General features: G+C 44.5%; 1 protein-coding gene across 5 annotated transcripts in view; it reads left to right on the top strand.

Moving 5' to 3' along the window:
- LOC146990836 (receptor tyrosine-protein kinase erbB-4-like) overlaps positions 1–22,865 on the top strand; it is a 215,932-nt gene that overhangs the window by 90,046 nt on the left and 103,021 nt on the right. For all 5 annotated transcript variants that reach the window (XR_015037761.1, XM_085800082.1, XM_085800090.1 and 2 more), the window contains exon 2: positions 16,048–16,199. Coding sequence is in view for 4 of the 5 variants with exons in the window: in XM_085800082.1 (XP_085656208.1) it covers positions 16,048–16,199 (152 nt within the window). In the remaining variant the exon portion in view is untranslated. The remainder of the gene's footprint in view (positions 1–16,047; positions 16,200–22,865) is intronic.

Below are 22,865 nucleotides of genomic sequence, written 5' to 3'. Positions count from 1 at the left end.
TACACTCTTCTTCAGGGCAGAAAAATAAGATTTCAGTGTCTTTCTTTCAATGCCCTCGAGATTATGATTGTGTAAAAAAAAAAGAAGCTTTATTTAAATCAGTGAGGTCATTTGTAGTAGAGACAGTTTAACTCCCCATAATCTTCACTTTGGATGTCTTTCAGCCTTAATCTGAATCCACACTTCCCATGATTCCTCTGCATCACACTTTATTATCTCCTTTCTTTCTGAAATTGTTATGGGATTTTCTATTCAAATGACTTGGTATTTGGCTGATTCCTGGTGACCCTCCAGCCTTCACAGCCATGTCCCTCGAGGCCCCATGACATGCCTGTAACAAGGAGCTTATTGCAGTGTTATTGCCCAAGTATCTAGAAGGTTCCAGGGGCCTGAGGGCATGTGTGATGGCACTGACAGGTCCCGGGGACTCGACTGTCACTGTCAGGGAGCCAGCGGGCCGGCTCGATGCAGTTGTCAAACGCCCAGGCAAGGAAATGCACCAAAAAAGAAAAAAAAAGGAGGAGCTTTAATAGACCCGTATCGTTCTCCACTGCTTGTGCATATGCAAACACGGAGCAGAGACGTGCATGGGAGAACATGAACATGCAAAATGAAAACATAATGTTATCCCTGCTTCTGTGTGACAGGAGCTTGCACACACACATATATGAAACACACACACAACCTGGCGAGTCCTTGGGGAGCCCCTGACAGCTCTGCCCTGAGCCTCCAATCCGTCTCAGGGAGCTCCAAACACCCAGTGCAATTACTCTTTCTTGCTGACTGCACCTGCACAACATAATTGAGAAGGCTACTGGGGCTTTGTCACTTAAGGTAAAGATGTAAAAGAAAAAAAAAGTGCCCCGGCTAAGCTGCAGAACTGCAACGAGGGGCTATTACTCCTCAAACAGCAGGTGTGTCTGGACACACATGTCCACCTGCGCTTGTTTGTGTGTGCGCGAGCGGGTCTGCTCTTCTATCAGTCTGCTGAAGGACACGCTGTCGGACCTCTGAGGCGCAGACACCGAGGATCCTCCACAATAGCTTTTGTATTGAATATTCTGTGATGAATTTGCAAGATTGGAACTCTGCAGACAATTCTGTGGAGATGGCGCGTCAGCCAGCCTGAGAAATATCAAATATTCATGCATTGTCCGTCGCTCCGGTTTGGCATTAATGGTTTGAGAGTCACTTTTAATGATCAGAGATTTAATTAAGCTCCGGTGGTGCAACTAGTGCCGGCTTCATGAGACCAGGGGATCTGGAGAATCCCCCCTGTCTTACTTTAATGAAACCAGCAGCAGGTCATTGTCTGTAATGAGGAAATTGACTTGGATCTCATTATAATGTGTTTTATCTAATTCTCTATATTGTTAAAGGAGGATCAGAGTAAATGAAAAGAAGTAAAAAAAAACTTAGCCTCTTTACGTTTAAGTGTTCTTAAATCGACTTTTTAAACAGCTGCTGACGTCACTCCCCCTGATGAACGCTCTCCAAGCAAATTGCCAAGTGTTGCCATGTAACTTATCTGGCAAGCGTTTTGAAAGCTGCGAGCTTTTGAAATGAAGTCGACTGGCTGAAATTGCAGATCTCTGTGACAACACTCTCAGTAATCTGGCAACCACGCAGTTTGCTTATTTTCCAACCACATCGCCTGGGAGCTCAGGGCCGCTCTGGGAAATGGGTGGATGGCAAAAATTCAGCAAAGAAAAACAGAAGCAAGAATTCAATAACCTATTTAACTGTACTTGTATTTAGAAATGGTGTGAAGTGACATAACGGAGAAGAGTCTGACTTTTTGTTTGCATGTAGCTGACGTAGCTTAGCATGAAGACTGGAAACAGCTAGCCTGACTCCTGATGGGACTCAGACAACATTCCTTTAAACTTTTCCTTGATCTGTCAGTCATTTCTCTGTCCTTCCCTGAACCTGGGTCCAATTTTCATGGATTTATTTTACACACTCATGCTTCAGAAGTTAAAGACCTGTTTGTGTCCTCTGTAAAGCCCCGCCCACTTTTGCGTCTTTCATCGACTCTTTTCCTTCCCTCCATCCTTCTTCCTGCACCTCCACACACTTCTCCCTCCATCAGACTTTTCTCCTTTCATCCAAAACTCCTCTCTCCCCTCCCTTTCCCTTTCTCACCCATCTCCTTACTCCTCCTCCTCCTCCTCCCTCCAGCCCACCTGTGAAAAAAACTCTACCTTTCATCCCTCTTGCTCATGCATTCCCCCTGAAGGCAGACTAAGCTCTTTCCCTATCTCTTCTCCTCTCTCTCTCTTAGCCCTCTCTCATTCCCCCGTCTCTCTTGTACTCTGGATCACTCATGTGCTAACGTGCGCAGAAAAGACACACCTGCCTCACACACACACACACACACACACACACACACACACACTTGCACACTCTCCCCTGTCATTTGTCAACACTGTCAACTCGGATGGAAAGAAACTTCCCCATGTGTGCCTATACCTACCTAGCACCTACTCTCTTTCTTTCATATCAAATCCCACCACAGCGGTGTGGGAAGCGCCGCAGACATCAGTCTCAACTCTGATATGACGGAGAGCAGCCAGACTTAACTGCCTCACACCCATGGGTGATGGAAAACTGTCACATCACCCCTTAAATACGGATTCAAATCACCACAACAGACACACAAAGTCGTCCAAACCATTACAGTTTGAAGGAAAAAGACTTTGAAGCTGTCAGATTGTGGCGGCTTACTCCTGCGTGCCGTCCCGCTAATCCTTGAAAAGTCATCTTTGTTAACACGTTAAAGCATCTTGAAGCCTTTGTTTGATCCAAAGTGTATGACAGATGTCGTTTGTCACGGTCCAGCTCCAATTTAAGACCAAGTTATTTTCCTTAGCACTTAAAAGCAACACCGATACTCGATACATGTGGCATGTGAAAACGCATCATCTAGTTCATAACGTCTCAGTTCTGCTCAGCTGAGACATCGTCAGACGTCCTTAAGCTAATTCTTTGCGTGTCTCTTTGCTTTATGTTCAAAGACATGTAACAGTCATTTATATTTTCTCGCTGAGAGAGAGATTTGTACGGTGATGGCTGAAAATTGGCTCATCTGACAACGCCCGGTGGCCTTCTGTGGAAAGCTATATGAAATATACTCTGACAATGACACTATAGATACAGAGTGTGTGTATAGCATTTAGAGAAAATATACACTGGCTTATAGCAGAACAAATATTAACATTAAAAGCTCGGGCCACTCCAGCTCTGCAGCTACACTTCATTTAACATCCCAGAGGAAGTAAAATAGTGATGACTGTGTTTAAATGATTTCTGCAGTGTAACATAACCCCTGCTCATCACACAGTGGTGTTTCCTCTTCACATTGATTTGCCTTTACATTGTCACTTGCCTAAAGAAAGGTTGTGACTCATTTCTTAACTTTGCCACCGAGGCGTCAGAAGCAATTAAGCCTCAGCGTTTTGAGGTCCTGCTTTCAAGTCAATGAGAGAGAGAGAGAGGGGGGAGGGGGGGAGGTCAGGCAGGGTGCGTGACACAAAGTGCTACCAAATTTATAAATGTTTATTTTTTTGCATTGCAGTATTCATACCACTGCACAATAATTCAGGACGGGGTTTTGAACCGATCCACACAAACAGGTGGCTAATTATGTAGACCGGCCATATTTGTTGATGTCAAAGTCAGGGAGTTTAAAAGTTTAACCACTTATGCAACTGCTTGTTAGTGAAGGAGGAAGTGGAGGAAGCAGCGCAGGCTGTAATTATATCCAATAACGTAGGAGAACATTGGGTGAAGGGCGGCCGTTTTCCGGTGCTTTCTCTCACTTGGACCAGTCACAGCGTGTCTAATTGGGTCTTGTGATGTCTTTTATTGTAATTGATCATTTTGACCACTAATTGATTGGTCAGAGGTCAAAGGTCTCTCTCTTTTCTCTCTCACGTGCTGGTTACAACACTTCCCCTCGGTGATAATGAAGTTAAACCAGACAGAAATGTGTTATATGGCCAACAGGAAGCAGCAGACCAGACAGCATCATGGATGGAGCCGTCATCCACAGAAGAAATAAGAGACATGACCCAGCAGGCTGCAGGTGAACGTCCTCGTGCTGCCGGTGCAGGATGCTCACCTGTGGCCTTGTGTATGTCAAAAAAAAGAGAAAAAAGTCACATTTTTGTTGCGACACACTGCGAGATGAAACTGCTTTTATTCAGGTCGAGTCCACAAAGGAAACCGGCAGCCCGGGGAAGGAAAAGAAAACAGATTGTAGAAAAGCTCTCAAATGGAAATATGTTTGTAGTGCAGGCAGCGCAACAGGTGGTTTTACAAATGTAGTAAAGACGGGATCTTTGAGTCAGAGGAAATGGTTTGTGTTTTCTCACTTAAAAAAAAAAAAAACAAGTCTGCAGAGGTACCTTCTTTCTCCTCCTGTATTTCTGTGCTACACTGTGTTGCTCTTGTTGCTCGGCCGGCATGTTCTTGAAAAGTAAGGTCGGAAAGGGTCAAGGTAAACACTTGGTGTGTGTGTGTGTTTGTGTGTGTATTAATCAGAAAGTTGTTGTTGTGTGAACCACTCAGATTTACAGTGATCTGCTGTCGTCTCTTGGCTGGGCGGGAGGTGGAGGGGAGGGAGGGCCGGTGGTAATTACTCACAAGTTCCTGAGTTCATTACTACTCCAATGAGCAATAACCATCTCTCAGTCGGTACCGAGCGCAATAACCCATTTAATTTCATAATTATCGATTGCTTTGGATGGCCACACTGAAAGGTCAAGACCAGTTTTTTTTTTCTTTTTTTTTTCATTTCTCGGCGAATGAAAGGAGGTTGATTCGAAAGAAGAGGCATGGAGGGAGGGACTGACTCACGCAGACAGACTCTCCTGCTGAGCGTCTGACAACTTGTTGGCTGATTGGTGATGAGGATGCACACACATACAATACACACACATAGTGGAGTATACACGTGTACCGAACACACAAAACCAGCCAGGAAAATATCACACAGGGTGCATACACAGACAGACACACACTTTTTTAAGACTGCATGCACAAATAATGGTCACAAACGCATCAGAAAATATTCCGGCGAGCATTTCTCCTTCAGCAAGCGTCTCTTTCCAGACGCTCCGTCTGTTGCAGCAGCTTTTGTCTGTATTTTCATCTCAGTTGCGACGACGCTTCCCTCCCTGACAGCTCTCTGGCCTTTTCTTCACGTCTTTTGGCTCTCCTTTGTTTATCCTCTTCTCTCGCTTTCTCCTCACTTCTTGCCGTCTCTTTGTGCTCTCCCTACTGTCGTGGACGGAGGAGGGAGACGTCTTTTAATGGAAAAGCTTTTAGGGAAGACAGGGTTTTGATCATTTCGTCTACATTTTTGACTCCAGGGTGATTCACGAGAGTCGGAATCCAGCCTGTACGTCTATGAATGTATTCAAATTAATTAGGATCATCAATTTTTTAAGCTTTGCTATGATAAAAACACAAATGAAAAGTTAGAGAGGTGGAACTGGCTGAAATAAATCCACAGCAACACAAGAGTGATCTGTAAAACAAAAAAAAATAATGCACACACAGATAATATGACTGTAAACACTAATATGAATTACCACATGCTCTGTCCGCACCCCTCCCATCGCTCCTCGCCCTGTCATCGCCACAATTCCTGACTCATCAGACGCTATTGTCGTGCTCCCTCCATCGCCGGCACACAGGGCTAAATTATTGGCCCCTTTTTAATAAGGCTATGGATTGTTTGAGGGATGGCAGCGGCACCGCTGTTGATTATATCGAAAGCCAGTTGTTTTATATCCTGCGAATGTCAGATTTCTGCTATTTACATCCCTCAACCGCAGCACGCCAGCGAATGGCTATTGATTTTGCCAGAGATGAATGGAGTGGCTGCGTGGAATTAAAAACAAAAAGACAAAAAGGGTTGAGGAGGAGGAGGAGAGGAGCGTGATGTAAGGATGAAAGAAGCAGAAGAAGCAGGGATATTAGATGACAAACCAAAGTCAATGCCTGTAAACTCAAACCAGCGTTCACACTTGACTTGGACGAGTTTTATAGCAACTCACACACACCCGTGTCAGCTTCGTGGTTGGGCATCCATCTTGGCCGGCTCTGTGAAACAAAATAGTTCCATATTTTCCTCCTGGCGCTGGGTTTTCAAGCGTATTCCGGCAGACTGGGATCGGGTTCAAGACGCAGCGGAGCGTTTGAAGCCGCTGCCATGTTTTCAGCCCATCGTCTCCATTGAATCTTTGCGCCTACGGCTACAATAAGTGGTCAGGAGCCAGACTGCAGAGTCTGTGTGTTCCAAGCCTTGATGTGCTGGGAAAAAAAACACACCACCCGCCTTACGCACGCTGTTACACATCAGCAAATTGTGGTGTTCAAAGCTTCCCAGGAGTTATTTTTCAATGAAATGATGCGGTGATGTACATTTTTCACAGAACCTCCTGTTTTGTCTACTACTTCCTCGAGTTTTGTCTCGAGGCTCGAGTTCCCTCCGTATTTGCCAGAATATCTTCAAACAAACTCCAGAGTCGGTCTCCGTCTTCCAAACACTACATGTCTCTTGGCTGCTTTTCAGGTATACTGGCAAAACATCATCAGTACTTGTCTCACTCCACATCCGAGTGAGAAGACGAGCCCAGTTGTTAGACCAGGCCTAAGACAAAGAAATCTCCACCATTAGTTTGTTCTTCTCTTTGTTACCGTGGAAACAAACCCGCACATTTGTTTATCATCATTTAATGTAAGTGCCAACACATCAGTATGAGCTGATTTGTTGCTTTAAGAAGTCATTGGGTCATTTTTAACCGTACTGTATATTTAAGCTCTGGGTGTGTGTGTTCTTTTTTAAATGATTAACTATTGTCTGACATTTTTAGGCAAAAAAGTTAATAAATGAATCAAATAAGTAATTAGCAATTTCATCTATAATGAAAGCAGTTGGACTGTGACACAAATTACTTTTTGAAAATGGAAAATGAAAGTAAGTTATGAAAAAAAAAGCCCAACATTTGTTCCATGTGCTTCTCTTTAACTAATAGTGTTGTAGATAGAATATGTTCATGTTAATTTTACTGAGGGGTGGTGAGGTGACAAAAAAGGTCATGAACAGAAGCACACAGCTAAATACAGTCCATCCTCCTGCTCAAATATGACTCTATTGGAAATGAAAGTCGGGGGTCGCTGGTAGGAATGGTTTTGTTTTTGTGTCTTGATAAAAGTTGGAAGTTTAGAAGTCGCGGGAAAAGATCATGGGGAGGAGAAAGACGAGATGTAACTCGAGTGAGTGAGTGATGGTTGGAGGAGGAGAGGAAGACGTGGAATGACGAAGGAGAAGGAGGAGGAGGAGACGTGGAGTTCGGGGAAAAAAATAGGAAGAGGAAGAAAAAAATGACAGCAGTGGAATGAGTTGGAGGGGGATGGAGGGGGGAGGGAGGCCGGTGACCGAGTACAGATAGATGAATGACATTTTGGATTCTCTCAGCAATAAAGCGTCTCCCTAGACAACGGCTGTCTGGGTTTAGATAGAGGCCGTCACACTGAAGGGCTCATTTGCCTTTCAGTTGCTCATTACATCCAACCCAAACTTATTTCCTCCTCTGGGAGCCCCCCCACACCCCCCACCCCCACCCCCACCCCAGTCCTCTGACTGTCTGTGTGTGTGTGTGTGTTTACATGTGCAGCCGTGCATGTTCACTTACACACAGGATGTTTTTTTTGCATGGGTGATGTTGCTTCTGTGTGTGTGTGTTTTTCTTTTTGGTGGGCAAAATGACAGTACGGACAGCAGCTGTTGTGCATCGTGTGTGTGTGTATGTGTTTCATTATCTCTGTGGCGTGTTGTATTTGTGACACGCCACTTCACTTTGTACACAATTCGAAGGCGACCACCGTGCTGCGAATACTCAAGTTAGTAAATCTCACACAACACACACCATAATGTGATTTATAAAAGAAGAACAAAGCTAAACACACTTGAGCAAGCACAATAAGCACACACACACACAGACACAGACACAGACACAGACACACACATTTACACCAAAGGCATATCCCTCCTTAGATACGATATTGAAACACACAGGCCTCGTGGCAGAAATGTTCTCCAACCTTCCTTCATAATGATTTCTCCCATATGGTTCCTCCTAATATTCTGCTTGGAGTCAACTCACTGGAACTAACACACACACACACACACACATACACACGCACGCATGCACACACACATATACACACATGATCACAGGCAGCCCTTCTGTGCTACATTAACTACAAACCTCATTTCCCCACAAAGAGAAGCCACCGGCTGAAAATTGGCTGGGACGAGTCATTAAACCTGCGTCTGACTCACGCACACACATACACACATCTGCTATACAAATGACACACACACACACACACCCACCTGTGTCAGTGTAGCAGGTGATATCCCAGCGCCTGCTGAGAGATGATTGCCCTCTTGATGGAGGAGGGCCAGTGTTCATGTGTACAGAGGTGAATGTGCATTTGTGAGTTTTGACACTTTCACCTTTAGGAGATTTTTATAATGTGTGTGTGTGTGTGTGTGGAATGATAAGTGATAAAGTCTGCAGGGCTAGATGATAAGGATACAAAGGAAAGGGAAGGGAAAAGAGGATAAAGAGGGAAGAATGGGGTACAAGGAGGAGGAAGAAAGAAGACAAGTTAAAGGTAAAGATGGAGAAGTGGGTAGAAAAATCAGGGCAATAGGAAGAGGAAGAGGAGGTACGGGGGGGTTGGCGAGCGTGAAGGGGAAGGGCTCCTGCTGAGAGATGATTGATGGATGTGAAACCCCGCTGGCCCCAGATCAGCCGCCGAGATCTGTCAGGGACCATTTGAAGTTAAAGTCATACTAAAGCAGGCAGGACCCAAACTAATGACAGTTCTTCTTAAATGTGTCAGGTTTCTCCCACACTGTCTTCTGCTATTCTCATATCCCAGGTAACTGATGGAGGATATTTCACCACATTTAAGAGAGTTGGAGGCCAGAATGTCCCACACAAAACCACCACAATGTATAAATTAGTAGTATATAATATGGAGGTGGAAGAGAGCTGATGTTTTCCCTCTGCTTTTCTATATCTAACATTTGGTTAAATCAACTCTCCTCTTTTTCAGATTCCCTTTGTAATAATTTTATCATGTAATTGTTTCTGTGGCTCTGGCAGAACTTGGTGAACTGAGCATGAACTCATTTCTGAAATATGAATGAAATTATTTAACCTGAGCGCATTAAAAAAACTTACAAGAGGTCACACTGACCTTTTTATACGTTTTCGAGGAGTTCCATATATAATAGCAAAGTATTAAAATGTACATAAAAGCCCTGAAATATCATAAATTTCACATTCATTATTAACTGTCTGTAAAAGTTTTGCCATTCTATTAACCAAGGGCAACTAAAAAAAAAAAAAAAAAAAAGGTACCATACCAGAGTTTAATTTGTGCTATCAGTCATTTTCTAAGAGTAGCTGATTTCTTTTTTTTTTTCTTGCTCATTTTGGAGTGAAACTGTTCATTTCATACACAGCAAAGCAGCATGTGAGTGCTGAGCCTATAAGCTGCACGGCTGCCACGTCAGCACCACCTCAGGACTGTGATGATGATGATGATGGTGATGATGATGTTAAGGAGGAGGAGGAGGGCGGAGGCTGGTGGGCTTGGTAATAACCATCCACCATTGATGTGGTCCAGGCTCCTGGATTCGTTTAAAGCCAGGCGCGTGGGTGTGTGTCAGCTGATGTGTGTGTGGTGAAGGGATGGACAGGAGCTTCTCCTGAATGCAATTGCAGCTCATAGAGGAGAAATGTTCAAACCCACACTGTGCAGCTCTGAAAACACTTCCACTGACTCGAATTGAATCAAGAAAAGAAAAAAAAAGAAGAAAATGTGTAGTTGTGTGTCAACCACACACACCACCGGTTATACCTGCAGGACCTGAAGCTCATATCTTCCAGTTGTCCGTCCTTCAGCTTCACCTCTATAGCACATTTAAAGACAAATAGGCCAAATAAGCAGGTAAAACAAATGTAAATATTCCATAAGAGATGTATGAGAAAACAACACAGTCAGCAGTGAGGTCACATCTTCATCTCCAGGATTTAGTAAATGTTCTTAACACTTGAAAATGTAGGCCTATTTATTGTTTTTCAACCTTGGTTTATTTGCTCTGAGTGATATTGATCAGGCTGTGCTGAAGCAGTAGAAGTAAGGTGGAAAATACTTTTCAAATCGGAGTCGTGTTCCACTTCACATGTGTGAAGGATGATGCAGTCGTGTGTGTCCTCGCGCCGCGTTCGGCTCTGACCTCACTTTGTCCCCGAAGAACTCAGAGGGTCGTGCAACTTCCAAACCCACATACAAATCCATGAGGTCCATCATTCAATCTTAGTTCTCCTCCACTCAAAAGACTTGTATTGTATTACATCCCAGCACTCACACCACCGTCAGATAAACTGTTAACAAACATCCTTGTAAATCCTCAGCACAGTTTACTAGATAATACATCACTGCAGACTCAGATCGCTCTGCTTTGTCCTCTCAGGGGAAAAAAAGAAAAAAACACCTCAAGTGTCTGAGTGAATGCATTAAGATGTTTGATGGCCACAGACTCCTACATCATGCATGCTGTTTATCAAGTGGACACTTGAGATAGTTTCCTCATTGTTTTAGAGGAAAATGGTTTTGTGAAACTCAGGTTCTCTAAACAGAAACTGGCAAGACCACAGCAGATTTTTTAAACCTTTATTTAACCAAGTAAGTGCAAGTAGGGGCAATGCACTGTGCGTCAACCAGACACTCCACTATCTCACAGATACAAGAGCTCAGGTACTGAAATGTGGTACAGTTTGATTTTACCTGAATTGATACTTGGTTTACTGTGGGAATTCAGTCGGTATCAATAAAAGTAACAAACCTGGTACTCATCCATAGCCAGAGGCAAAAACAATAACATATAGGCTACACAAGATATAGTTTGTGTGTGTGTTTGTCATGTTTCTGTGCTGGAAATCCACCACTCGACAGTGAACAGAGGCCTGACCTTGTGCCAGAGCTTTGACCCGGCTCCGTGTTCCTTATGTCACGTCCATGTTGCTCTGCCGAACCCTGCAGCTGCTGCTCCGCCCACTCAGTCAGCCATTGAGGCGCCCATCCAGAGGTCACAGCCTTTTCCACTGAGTAAATGTATATCCACTTGGCTGTGACTGCTACTAGTCAGGAATCAGATTATTTGTCATTAGAATAAAAGTTATTTTAAAGGGATAGTTCAACATTTTGGCAAATTGGCCCATTGCCATAATCTCTATAGTTTTAGGAGTAGGTTTGTTACCTTTAATTTATTAATTTATTTTTAGAACGGCGGAGCAGAGCCGTGAGCTGCTCAGAGCTATGCTACGGAGGCTGATGGAATTTCTTGGTTTTGGTGGAGTTGTCAAGGGAAATTCATGCAAAACAAACCGTTGATGCACATTCCCATCAGGGGCAGTTTTTCGGCAAGCAGTATCTCCATTTACCTCGAAAACAACTCTGTCTGGTAACGTTCTGTTATTATCTCATAGCGTGGTGAATGTGCAGGTCACAACTTGTCCACCAGAGCGTTTTGGAGTTGTTGGATTATGTATTTGATGAGTTTGATGAGGGAAACCAAGAAATCCCATTAGCCTCCGTAGCGTAGCTCTGAGCAGCTCGCGGCTCTGCTCTGCCCTTCTAAAAATAGCTTGCCCTGACAATTAAAGGTAACAAACCTACTGCTAAAAACTATAGGGATTATGGCAATGGGCCTATTTGCCAAAATGTTGAACTATCCCTTTAAAAGTAGATTCACCTCTACAGACTACTCAGACATTAGAGCTGCAATCTCTCAGCTTGGACCCCACCTTTGACACTTTGTGCTCTGCATCTTCTCTGGATTAGCGATTCAATGTATTTAAATGAAGTTATTATCTCCCTATATAGTCATTTTCCTGCTCAACAGAAGAAAAAAAAATCCACCCATTTAACCTCCCTCTATTTTATCTAATTGATAACAGCTTCCCTGTTTACTATTCTTCATGGCATAATGGAGCTGTATTAAGTTATTGGTAATGCAAACACAAGGGTGTAAAACTGCGACAGGAGGACAGACGTGATAAGACAGTAGATGCAGTGCGAATAGCAACAAAGAAGAAGGAGGAAGGAGTCCAGACAGATGGGAACAAACACGGTACAACATGTCAGTGAGAATAAGTGAGATGTCTCATACCTCACAGGAATGAGCTCTTCCTCCAAAAACCAGCGTGTTTACATGGCGGCATGCACAACGTACAGGCGTTTCTCTGCAGGTGCCCGTCCCGTGTTAATCACTCGAGCTCCCCGAAAACACAAGGAGGCTCCGTCATTGTTGCTAAAGTCGTTTGTCTGTTCCGGGGAGAATGGCGCGAGACGGGATTAAGTTGTAATTCAATTTAGGGAGATTAAAGAAGGTTTCAGCCAGAAAAGCAACTTGAAGGGAACGCGCCAGCAGCAAAACTGGGTTATGCTGCTAAGAAGGTTTTTGTTTTGTTTATTTTATAATGCGTTCAAACTCAAACAGGAGCCTGGTGGAGCGGGAACAGAGTGCAAGAGGAGTGCTGAGGTTTGAAACGACTCCTGAAGAGAGAAAAAAAAAACGCTCCAGCACGGTCTGGTCACGTTGCTGCCATGCAGTCAGTCTTTAAACGCAGCACAGAGGCCTGTTGTTGCCTACTAACAGTCATCTAACCATGACAACTTGTGTGGTTGTAACCATGGGAACAATACTTCTTTCACCTAAAGCATGATCCCACATTAAAAAAACAAATCCACCTTTATGGACTCTTATGAACCGTCAACCTACACTCTGCAGTGTGTGACTCAGATACAGTTCTAAGAGAAACCTGCTCAGCAATAGTCCACTGCTGCAACACAGCACTGCATGGACTGTCAATTTTTTATTTGACCTCTGATATTGAAGTTTACAGGTTTGTTTTTTTTAGTTTTGTGTTGAGGAGAGTTTCCATTAAAAAGAAAAAAAAAGTGCAAGAGAAGCATTCTTGTAAATCTTGTTGTTTTGGAGAGTTGGAGCTGCTCCTGTCGCCCTGACTGGCAGAAATCTGCTCACACACACACACTGGAGCTGTCAAGTGGACATGGACCTGGTGTCACCAACTGCATTAACGGGGGGAGAAAAAAAAGACTCAATACCTACACTGTCTAGAGAAGGATGGAGGGAGACAGAGAGAGAGGGCAGAGATGGAGAAATAGAAGTCTAAGGGCAGAGAAAAAGAAATGAGGACAAGAGAGAGAGGATGAGGTAAAGCAGATGGATCTTGTTGCTCTCGAAATGAGCCCAGAAAAAGAGCGTTTACAGTAAAGCGCGCCGATATGAATGCTAATGCCCCCGGACGTCATTCCCACTCTCACTAGTACAAGATTGTGTCTCTCTTTCTTCCTCCGTCTCCCCGGCTCTCTATTTCCTTAGCCTGGCCTTACCTTGCTTACTCACCCATTTCTCCTCTTTGTCTGTGTGTGTGTGTTTATTTTTGTGTGTGATATTGGTTTTTGAGAGTTGTTTTCTCCTGACTTTTCACCTCTCCCCTCTGATCTTTTACCACCGCACACACACGGACATAAACCCGCGCACCTGCCAGTAGGTTTCAATAACAGATTATTACAGACAGCCCGCTCACCCTTTCACCTCCACACACACCTGTACACAAACACAAACACGCACTAAGCTTATTGATCTCACCAATTTCAAACCCTTGCGCACACTTCCTTTGAGTTTGTAGCTGCTCTTAAATCATTTCATCTAATAACTCATCTGTGTGCGTGTGCGTGTGGTCAGCAAATCTCATTTATCACCATAGCTCAGGTCCCTCCGCTGCCATTGTGTCCCACACAGTCTGTACCCACAGCAATATGGAGGATCACAGAGGAGAAGGAGAGCGCTCATCTTTGCAGAGCCAACGATCCATAAAGCAATATGGGAGTTTATGAGCTCTCAGTGTTGTTCAATATAGGGGCAAGTTCAACTATGCAGCAGCCCATTGTTTTTTTTGTTTTTTTCCTCTCTCATCTTGTTCTGTCTTTTCGGAAATTCTCCTCCTCGGTGCGGAGAATATGAACTCTGGCTGACAAAAGATGTACAGCATGTCTATTTAAAAGATATGACAAAGGGTGAAAGACAGATGATGGTGCTGACTCACTTACAGACACCATTTCTCTCACTTATAACCAAAGTATCTAAGTGAAGATAATAAAAATACTTACAAGACATTTAAGAGAAGCTTCAGTCAGACACCAATTTGCTGGAAGCTACAGAATGTTCTGGTCCTACACCCCCAAAATGGCAAGGTTTTCTTTTTTTCTTTTTTGTATTTCATATAATTTTTTTTTTTTTTTAAGTATATTTTTTTGGCTTTTCACGCCTTTATTAGATAGAAGAGTTGAGAGAAACAGGAAATGGGGAGGTAGAGGGAGGGGGAATGACATGTGGGAAAGGGCTGCCCGATGCGGGATTCGAACCAGGGCCGTCTGCATTGAGGACTGTAGCCTCTATACATGGGGCACCTACTTAACCTCCTGCACCAATCGACGCCCCTCATGTAAAACTTTGAGTAGAAACAGACAAAGCACGTGTAGCTGCAGCCATTTATTTTCATAATAATAATAATAACACACTGAGACGAAATCCATCCAAACTTCCAGGCTGAGGAAGTTGAGGTTGGGCTGTGATGGACTAAAGCTGCAATAGCTGATGGTCATGCTTTTAGCATCACCACTGCAGGCCATCAGAAGTATTTACTGAATCTATTTGCTTGTTTTTGCAAAGAGAGCAGACACATGATTACCTCTGTCCTCTTCCTCCTCTTTTGTCAGCCACTCACAACTTCCTTTGGCTTTTTTAATTTCTTATTCTCCTGAAATCGTACAAACAGCCACTCTTTGACTTAAGGCCTGTGTGCAAATTGGCCACGGACGACATCATCATTAGTGCCTTGCATCGTTTCTGGACCTTCTAAAGGCTGGAATCATAATTAGAGCTCGGCGCCGATGGGCTGCAGTTGAAGGCACCGTTGGCATTAGATGTTTGCCAGGAAATACTGGAAGCTGTGAAAGATGTGAGAGACAGGTGTGTGGCTACACTTTAATGGCTCTATTTGTATGTGTGTGTGTGTGTGTGTGTGTGTGTGTGTGTGGCTAAAAACCTACAGTAAAACCCTCCCCGCTCCAATTTGCCCGGTCTTCCCCTCGCACCAATTGAGCTGTTTCCATCCGCTATAATATCTTCAAAGTCTTGTAATCTCGTCAGCCGAGTAAAGTCTCCAAGTGAAACCCTCTGTAAAGGTCAACCAATGCAATTTGAATATCTTTGATTAAACAGTGTGCCGGTGCCAGACCCAGACTGTAGGTCAGTGCCTCAGAGAAATGATATCCACCCCTCTCACCCCACTCGTCGTCCCTGCCTCAGTCTTGACTCTCATTGTTGAGGGTCACGTCTGCCACACTCGGCACTCTTTCCAGCAATTTACACGACGTCGCGGCCTTTGTGTGTGTGTGTGTCCATTCTTCTCCGCCTCTCTTCTGTCTGTCCTTCACACTTTTGTCTCAAAATTTAAAAAAAAATCTCAAATCCTGGATGTTTCTTTGTCTTTTCTGACCTCTCTCTCATCCATTATATTACTGATTCCAACATTTTTCAGAAAATGTGCCGTACAGCAGCTGTTCAACCGTGCATTTGCAGACTGGCACTTCAGTTAAAACCCCTGTAAGTGCAGTCCATTTGCTAGATTGAAGCTCCTAGAAAAACTCCAGGGAAAAGAAATGTATCATATTTTACATCAGTTATTCATTGGAAAAAAAATCCCTTAACCTATCTGTGTCGGGGATGTGTGGTAGTCTACCACAGGTGATCAAGACGCAAACATTTATACACTTCCTTTGCATTTGAATTCTCTGTGGTTGAACTTTTTCCAGTGTGTCGTCATATTTTAATGGATCCCATTTCTCTGTCTCTGCCTCCAGTTTGCCCCGGCACGGAGAACAAGCTGAGCACCCTGTCTGACCTGGACCAGCAGTACCGCACCCTGAAGAAGCTCTTCGAGAACTGTGAAGTGGTCATGGGCAATTTGGAGATCACCAACATCGACCAAAACCGCAACCTCTCCTTCCTGACGGTAAGAAACAAAGTGGAGTGATGTGTATCTGCAGGGGAGGACGGAGAGAGACGGACAGACCCTGACTAATGCTGCGTTCATAACAACTTGGAGGTCGGGATTCCCAACTCGAAAATTTCCGACTTCCGACATCATTGCGTTCACGCTGCAGGAACTCGGGAGAAAAAAAAACATGGATACCTGAAGGAAGTTTGGCGTATTGTGGCTCATCGCTGAATACGAAAAATAAATGCAGCAGTAAATTATGTTTATTTTGGAGGAGAGGAGACGCCGCAGATGAGTGCACATATAATGTTATAGCCTTGATAACAGTTAAACGTTATTCCTGTCACATAGGAGGAACACAATTTCACACCATACAACAATCACAGCTTAATATAAACGTATTTCATAGAGGCTACTGCAATAATACACAAAAATATGCATTCAAACCTCAACAAATAACTTAAAATGTCTAAATTCTAACCGTTTAAGACGAGGGCTGCCATGTTTTGATGTTGTGGGGATTTCAAGTCGGAAAGTCGGAGCTCTGATATGATACCCGAGTTTCCGACCTGTAGTTCGATGCCGTTCAATTCATTTTTTACACCTCGGAGCTCGTTTTTTTCCCAACTTCCGAGTTGTCTTGAACGCAGCATATGTCTCTGTTACCGACTCACTCTCTGTTTCCAGTATTGTGTGACTCTAGTCTCCAGGTATCATTGGACATGGATGAGTCTCTTTTCCTGGAGTCTTTACTTATAATAGACACTTAAACCACAGTGTGATGTCGCACAGCTGTAATTTCCACATCTATGAAACATGACGCATTGCATCGTAGGGTTTGTTAGCGTGGAGTGAAATGTCACAGCCAATTGCTTGACAGTGAACATAGTACGTTGTATAGTAGGCAAGGAGTGAGCTCAGAACAAAGAGGACTGGAGTGATTCAGCACCTCAGACAGAGAGCCAAGTGGAGCAGGCTGGAAAGTTTCAGCACCACGGACAGAGACACAGAGACACAGGGCTTCAGCGTCACACATGAAACAGATTTGAAAAGTTTTGGAGGCACAGAGAGAGAGAGAGATAGAGATAGAGCTTGAATATTTCAACACCACAGATTGTGAAGCATGCGTAATATTTTTTTTTCTCTCACCCTGCATGCAGAGAAACCGCTAGCACAGCCACAGTATGTAAACATGCTTTCTACTCCAAAGCTGAAGCTGGCTGACTTGGCAGATTCGGGAGCTTTGAGCGGTATCCTGCTGTTTCTTGAATAGGAATGACTTTTTCTCGCTGAAGAGACATGAAGAACTCAAATTAGACTTATTAGAAATTGTTTGGATTGATCAGTTTCGGCTGGCTTGAGCACAAATAGAGGTTTTTCTGTTTTTTTCTCATTTTCACAAACACAGCAAATCTAAATAACTAAGCTAACAGTGGCTAATGAAGCGCCGGCTGAGTGTATGATCAGGGGAGTGGTCAAATAGACTCTTTGGAATGACTGTCCTGTATCAGCGTTTCTGTCCACACCGCCCTGGACGATGCTTTGCTTTATGAGACTTTTTTATTGTGCGGAGCCACTTTCACATCTGCACTGGAGGCGTTTTGCTCCGTCTCTTATCTGGAGGGGTGTTACGATAAGCAAACCAGCACGAATTCAGCATCTTTTTTTTTTTGTTTCACTTTGAGAGAACTCATTGGTATTGATCGAAGGCCTTTTGCCAGCGCGAGACAACACTATACAGGACAGTGGGACCGACGGTGCGGGGCGATGATAAGTGTTGCCGCGGAAGAGACACTGCAGGAAAACGAGCAGCACTCTGAATGCGAAGTGCCACCGCCGAATGAACGCAGTCGCCTCTGCAGCTCCTCTCTGTGTGTGTGTCTCTAAGTGTTTGTGTGTTTGTGTGTGTGTGTGCGCGCTTCCATCATCAGGACCGCCTTTTAAAAATGCACTTGTGCTGTTGCGTGTGCCACCAGGCGCTGTCCCTCCTCCCTGCTGTTAAATGAAGTGAGGTGTAGTCTAATTACTGGGCCAGCACTATCAAATGAATACCATAAACAGTCCCATTAGACCCGGCGTCATTAGGGAAACAATTAGGCATCTGGGGGATTGTTAAGTAGATGTGACGGGGGTCAGGGTTTGGGAGTTGTGCGGTTGCCATGGGAACCCTGTTGCCACCACCCCTAATGGTAATGAGAAAAGAGCCCATCTGGATCCGGAGAGTATGTTTCCTTGCTCGTGGACAACCTTTTTTAATTTTTGGCGATATTTCACTACGTGTAACACCGGGACACATTTTCAAGTTGCAGTTTTGTCTGAACAGGCTGGTTCAAGCTAAGTTCGACGTCAACACACACGCTCATTACACACACACACACATTTCTGCAGATAAACCAGATACTCTGAGCTGCAGGCAGTCTGCGAGTGGCTTAGGAGAGCTGATGCACTTGGACTCCACGTTGTGTTAAAAGCTGCAGCCTGCGAGCTACGCACACAGCACATATGGACAAATGGATGGACATGGTGTTTGTGCAGGGAAGGAGTCAGGATGGAGAGGAGGAGGAAGGAGGAAGAAGCCAGAGAAGAGCTAGAGGGGTGTCACTTTTATGGCAGGCAAAAACAGCTGCTGTGCTAAAATTACAATGTTCAGCTACTGTGCCGCAGGGGTGTGTGTTTGCGCCTGCATATATCTGTATATATATGTGTGTGTGTGTGTGAAGAGTGTGGAGGCCAATAGAAGGCAGAGATGGAGGAGGAAGGAGGGGTGAAGTGAGGGCAGGGACAGACAGGAAGAGTTGGTGATTTTAGCCTGGTGAGATGCTGACAGTTAGATGGATGAGACCACTCTCCTCTCCGGCCTCCTCAGGTCCGCCGTTCCCGTGAACTGACTTCCCATAATTCTCTGACTTCTCAGCAGACGCAGGGTGAGTGCAGGGGGTACAGTAATGCAAATACTTCATTTATTTATTTATTTTTTAGCCTTGGCTCCATCATATCTGGGTCAATTTGTGCTCACCAAGAAATCATTGTGTTTGTTTTAACCCGTCGGGTGCAGCTTACACGATAACTATAAAACACAGAAAACAGAATTTGAAACCTTACAATCTTGCTTTAAGCTGACTATGGTTTTGAAAGTGTGTTCATACAGTGATCATGTTTGCAGCTAACGGACAGTGACTTAGATGAATAATTACAATAGAGACGAATTTTCTATCTGTCCTGCTGTCTAATTGTTTCAGCTCTTGTCCATTTTATGATGTAAAATCATAATTCTTATCATCATATTTCCCAATTTTCTTGGTGGCACAGTCATATCCACTATTAGTTCCTCTAAGGAATGTGGGAAAAGTCTTTGGGAGCAGTGTCAGCTCACTGGAGCCGGCCTGAGACTTGAATTCCCGGAGAAAACTCCTCACAAAAGCAGTTTTTCTGGTTCCTAAGACGTCCCTCTGCTTGATAGATAAAACGCTTTGTGAGCGCAGACACAGGTGTCTGAAGGGCATCACCGCGCTGCCACACGGCATAACCCCTCCATCTCGCTCGCTCCCCGCGGCCACTGTCTGTCTGTCACTCACAATGACCCATTTTTTTCCCAGAAGCGAAGCAGGAACCGGCGCCAAGTGGCCCGCAGTGGCCCACAAGCAGCTAATGATGTCACCTAGGCTGAAGGACTCTCCATGAAAGCCGGATCTAGCGCTGCAAAACACAGGGCACGGTGCCAGAGCTGCAGCTGAGGGCAGAGGAGCCTGGTCGGTGGCGGGCCGTGTCTCCGTCCACCAGGAAACGGAGAGGAAACGTACAGCAGAGTGTTTAAAGTTTCAAAGTTTCCACAGAGGACTGAATCCTTCACAAGTTAGAGATACAAAAAACACACACACCACGCACTCACAGTCACACACACGAGCGCCAGCAATAAAGAGAGATGAATGACACGGCCACTGAGGTGTATACTCTATGTCGACATGCAGACAGAGACACTCTTTACTAAGCTTATCTCTGGCAAACACCAGCCGGGGGAGACAGAGAGAAAAGTGAGATACAGTTTTTTTTTTTTTTTTAACCAGCACTCATTTCCAAACTCTCCCATTAAAAATAGAGGGGGGTAGGGGTGGGAGGGGAGTAACGTGGCTCTGAGTTCAGTGCGAGCAGCCGAGCAACAGAGCAGAGAAGAAAATAAAGCGAGATGAGAGAGGAGAGAGAAGAGACTCCTCGTACCAAAGGCTCCCCATTTTCCTTGGGCTGTATCTCAGCTGCAAATGAAAGCTCAGTGATTCTGCAGCTTAGCTCCTCTCACAGCGTCACATCCTTCAGAAATGCATCGTGGAGGCGCACCCTTTTCTGTACATGCACTCGTGGCGTGCCGCGTAAACGTCATATCACTGGAGCCGAGAGTCCAAATGAGGTTACAGGTGCACGCACGGGGGGGGGGGGAAATGTTTATCTCAGAGCGGCAGCGCTCACGTTTCACCACAGACTTTCATCCCTGCTCTTTCGCAGCCTTACTTTGTCAGCTAGAACTAGTTTTTTCCCTCCTCTCTCATGTCCTTGCTGTAACCTACTGAGATAGTGTGCTAGTGAGAGATTATTGCCGGCGTGTGCGTCATTATTCAGGCCTCATCTGATCGCTCCCCTCTCTGTCTGAGTGTGATCCTATGCTATTAATTTGCTGTGAGGCAGTCATTCAGACTCCACTCCGTCACGCTCCTTTCTGTCCCTCAGCCATGTTTGCCGTTGGTCCAGTTCCTTATGATGCTCTCATATATGTTTGCTATTGCAGTTTCCGTCATATGCCAGACCATTACCAGACCTCAGGCCTGTTCCACACCTTTTATGAGCATCATGTGAGTCAGGCCTTGTGCCAAAACCAGCAAATCATCCCAGAAGAGTGGAGTCTGTTTCAGCAGCATTTTCTTTTAGAAAGGAATACGAACACATCACATATATAAATTATTTATTTAAAAAAAACAAGAATGACAGTGAAGTTTCTCAGGTCACATCGTTTTATGAATTTTCTTTTCGCCATGACAACCTGAATCCCTCTTTGTGTTTTCAGAGTTTTTTTCTTTTTTGATAGGGCTGAGAGAACTCTCCACCCAACAGCCAGAAATGCTATTTACATGGAGAGATGCAGAAAGGTAGAGGACGAGGCCAGCGAGGAGGTCAAGTGCCCCTCTCTCCTCTCCCTCACTCTCTGCTCTTTACAGATGGTTCAGTCTATTGTGCTCCGTGCGGCACAATGGCTGCCACGGGTCCTCTTCACCAAATAATGACACCGTGATCAGGAGCGACGCTTGGAGAGGGGCGTGCGAGCCGGGGCGAATCGTACAGTTTCATTAGCCTCTGAACCAGCTGAGGAGCTCATAAAAGGTTGGGACTGTCGCCTGGAACGGGAGGTTGTTAGCGCCTCGCGGGCGCCCAGCAGCGTCTGCATAATTACAGCTCTTAGCGCTGGGAAAATTAGCACCCTGCTCGCGCCAACCAGCACCCTGCCAGATCACGGTGGCACTATCCTGATGTATCTTATAGCCTGTTAATTGTAGGGTAATGGAGACACGCAAGTCCAAGAGAAGAAAAATATAACATTTTACTCTTTGTTTCATTTTTTTTCTTAAAAGTGTAGCTGTTTTCTGTTGGTGAGTAATTCTTTAACCACTCGGAAACGATGCTCAAACTCAAGAAGTAGAGTATAAATAGGCCACAGCACAGCCACAACACACCTTTATGTGTCCACTTTATTTAAAGGGATTGTTCAACATTTTGGCAAATTAGCCCATTGCCATAATCCCTATAGTCTTAGGAGTAGGTTCGTTACCTTTAATTGTCAATGCAAGCTATTTTTTAGAACAGCGGAGCAGAGTCGCTAGCTGCTCAGAGCTACGCTAAGGAGGCTAATGGGATTTCTTGGTTTCCCTCATCAAACTCATCAAATACACAATCCAACAACTCCAAAACGCTCTGGTGGACAAGTTGTGACCTGCACATTCACCACGCCATGAGATAATAACAGAATGTTACGAGACAGAGTTGTTTTAGAGGTAAATACATGCAAAACTGCTGATGCGCATTCCCGTCGGGGCAGTTTTTCAGCAAGCAGTGTCTGAATTTGCCTCGAAAACAACATTTACACTGCCCATCCCCAAAAAAAAGGCACACACTGTAATATTTCGTTGGACCGCCTTTAGCTTTGATTATGGAATGCATTTGCGGTGTCATCGTTGCGATAAGCTTCTGCAATGTCACAACATTTATTTCTGTCCAGAGTTGCATTCATTTTTCAAAGATTCTCAGTGTGGTTAGGTCTGGACTCTGTGGTCACATTTGACAACATTTCTTCGTTGAAGGTGATGGTTCACCACTATCCTTCCAGTTTGTAATAATGCGTTGGGACAGTTTTTAAACCCAATTTTACAGATGAAACAGATTAACATCTACTTCCACAAGGAAGAACCTTATAGATTCTCTGCTGTCTCAAGCCCTGAGAAAAAATTACTTAATTGACAGGGCTTTCACATCCACCACCTTTTGTTCACATTTTGTTGATCTGCGTTCATCATTGTTCAGTTACCAAAATAAAGGACTGAACTGATATCTGGATGTAGTGTATTAATGTGCACACCACATGGTTGTTCTGTGAGACTTTTGCTGAACCTCTGTATCCTGTGACTACCTTGGCCAGTTGTC

Source organism: Trachurus japonicus, chromosome 2 (genome assembly GCF_045865225.1).
Source record: "Trachurus japonicus isolate A0001 chromosome 2, Traja_1.0".
Taxonomy (NCBI): domain Eukaryota; kingdom Metazoa; phylum Chordata; class Actinopteri; order Carangiformes; family Carangidae; genus Trachurus; species Trachurus japonicus.
The sequence above is the reverse complement of the archived record's forward strand: the minus strand, read 5'-3'. Positions and strand labels throughout refer to the sequence as shown.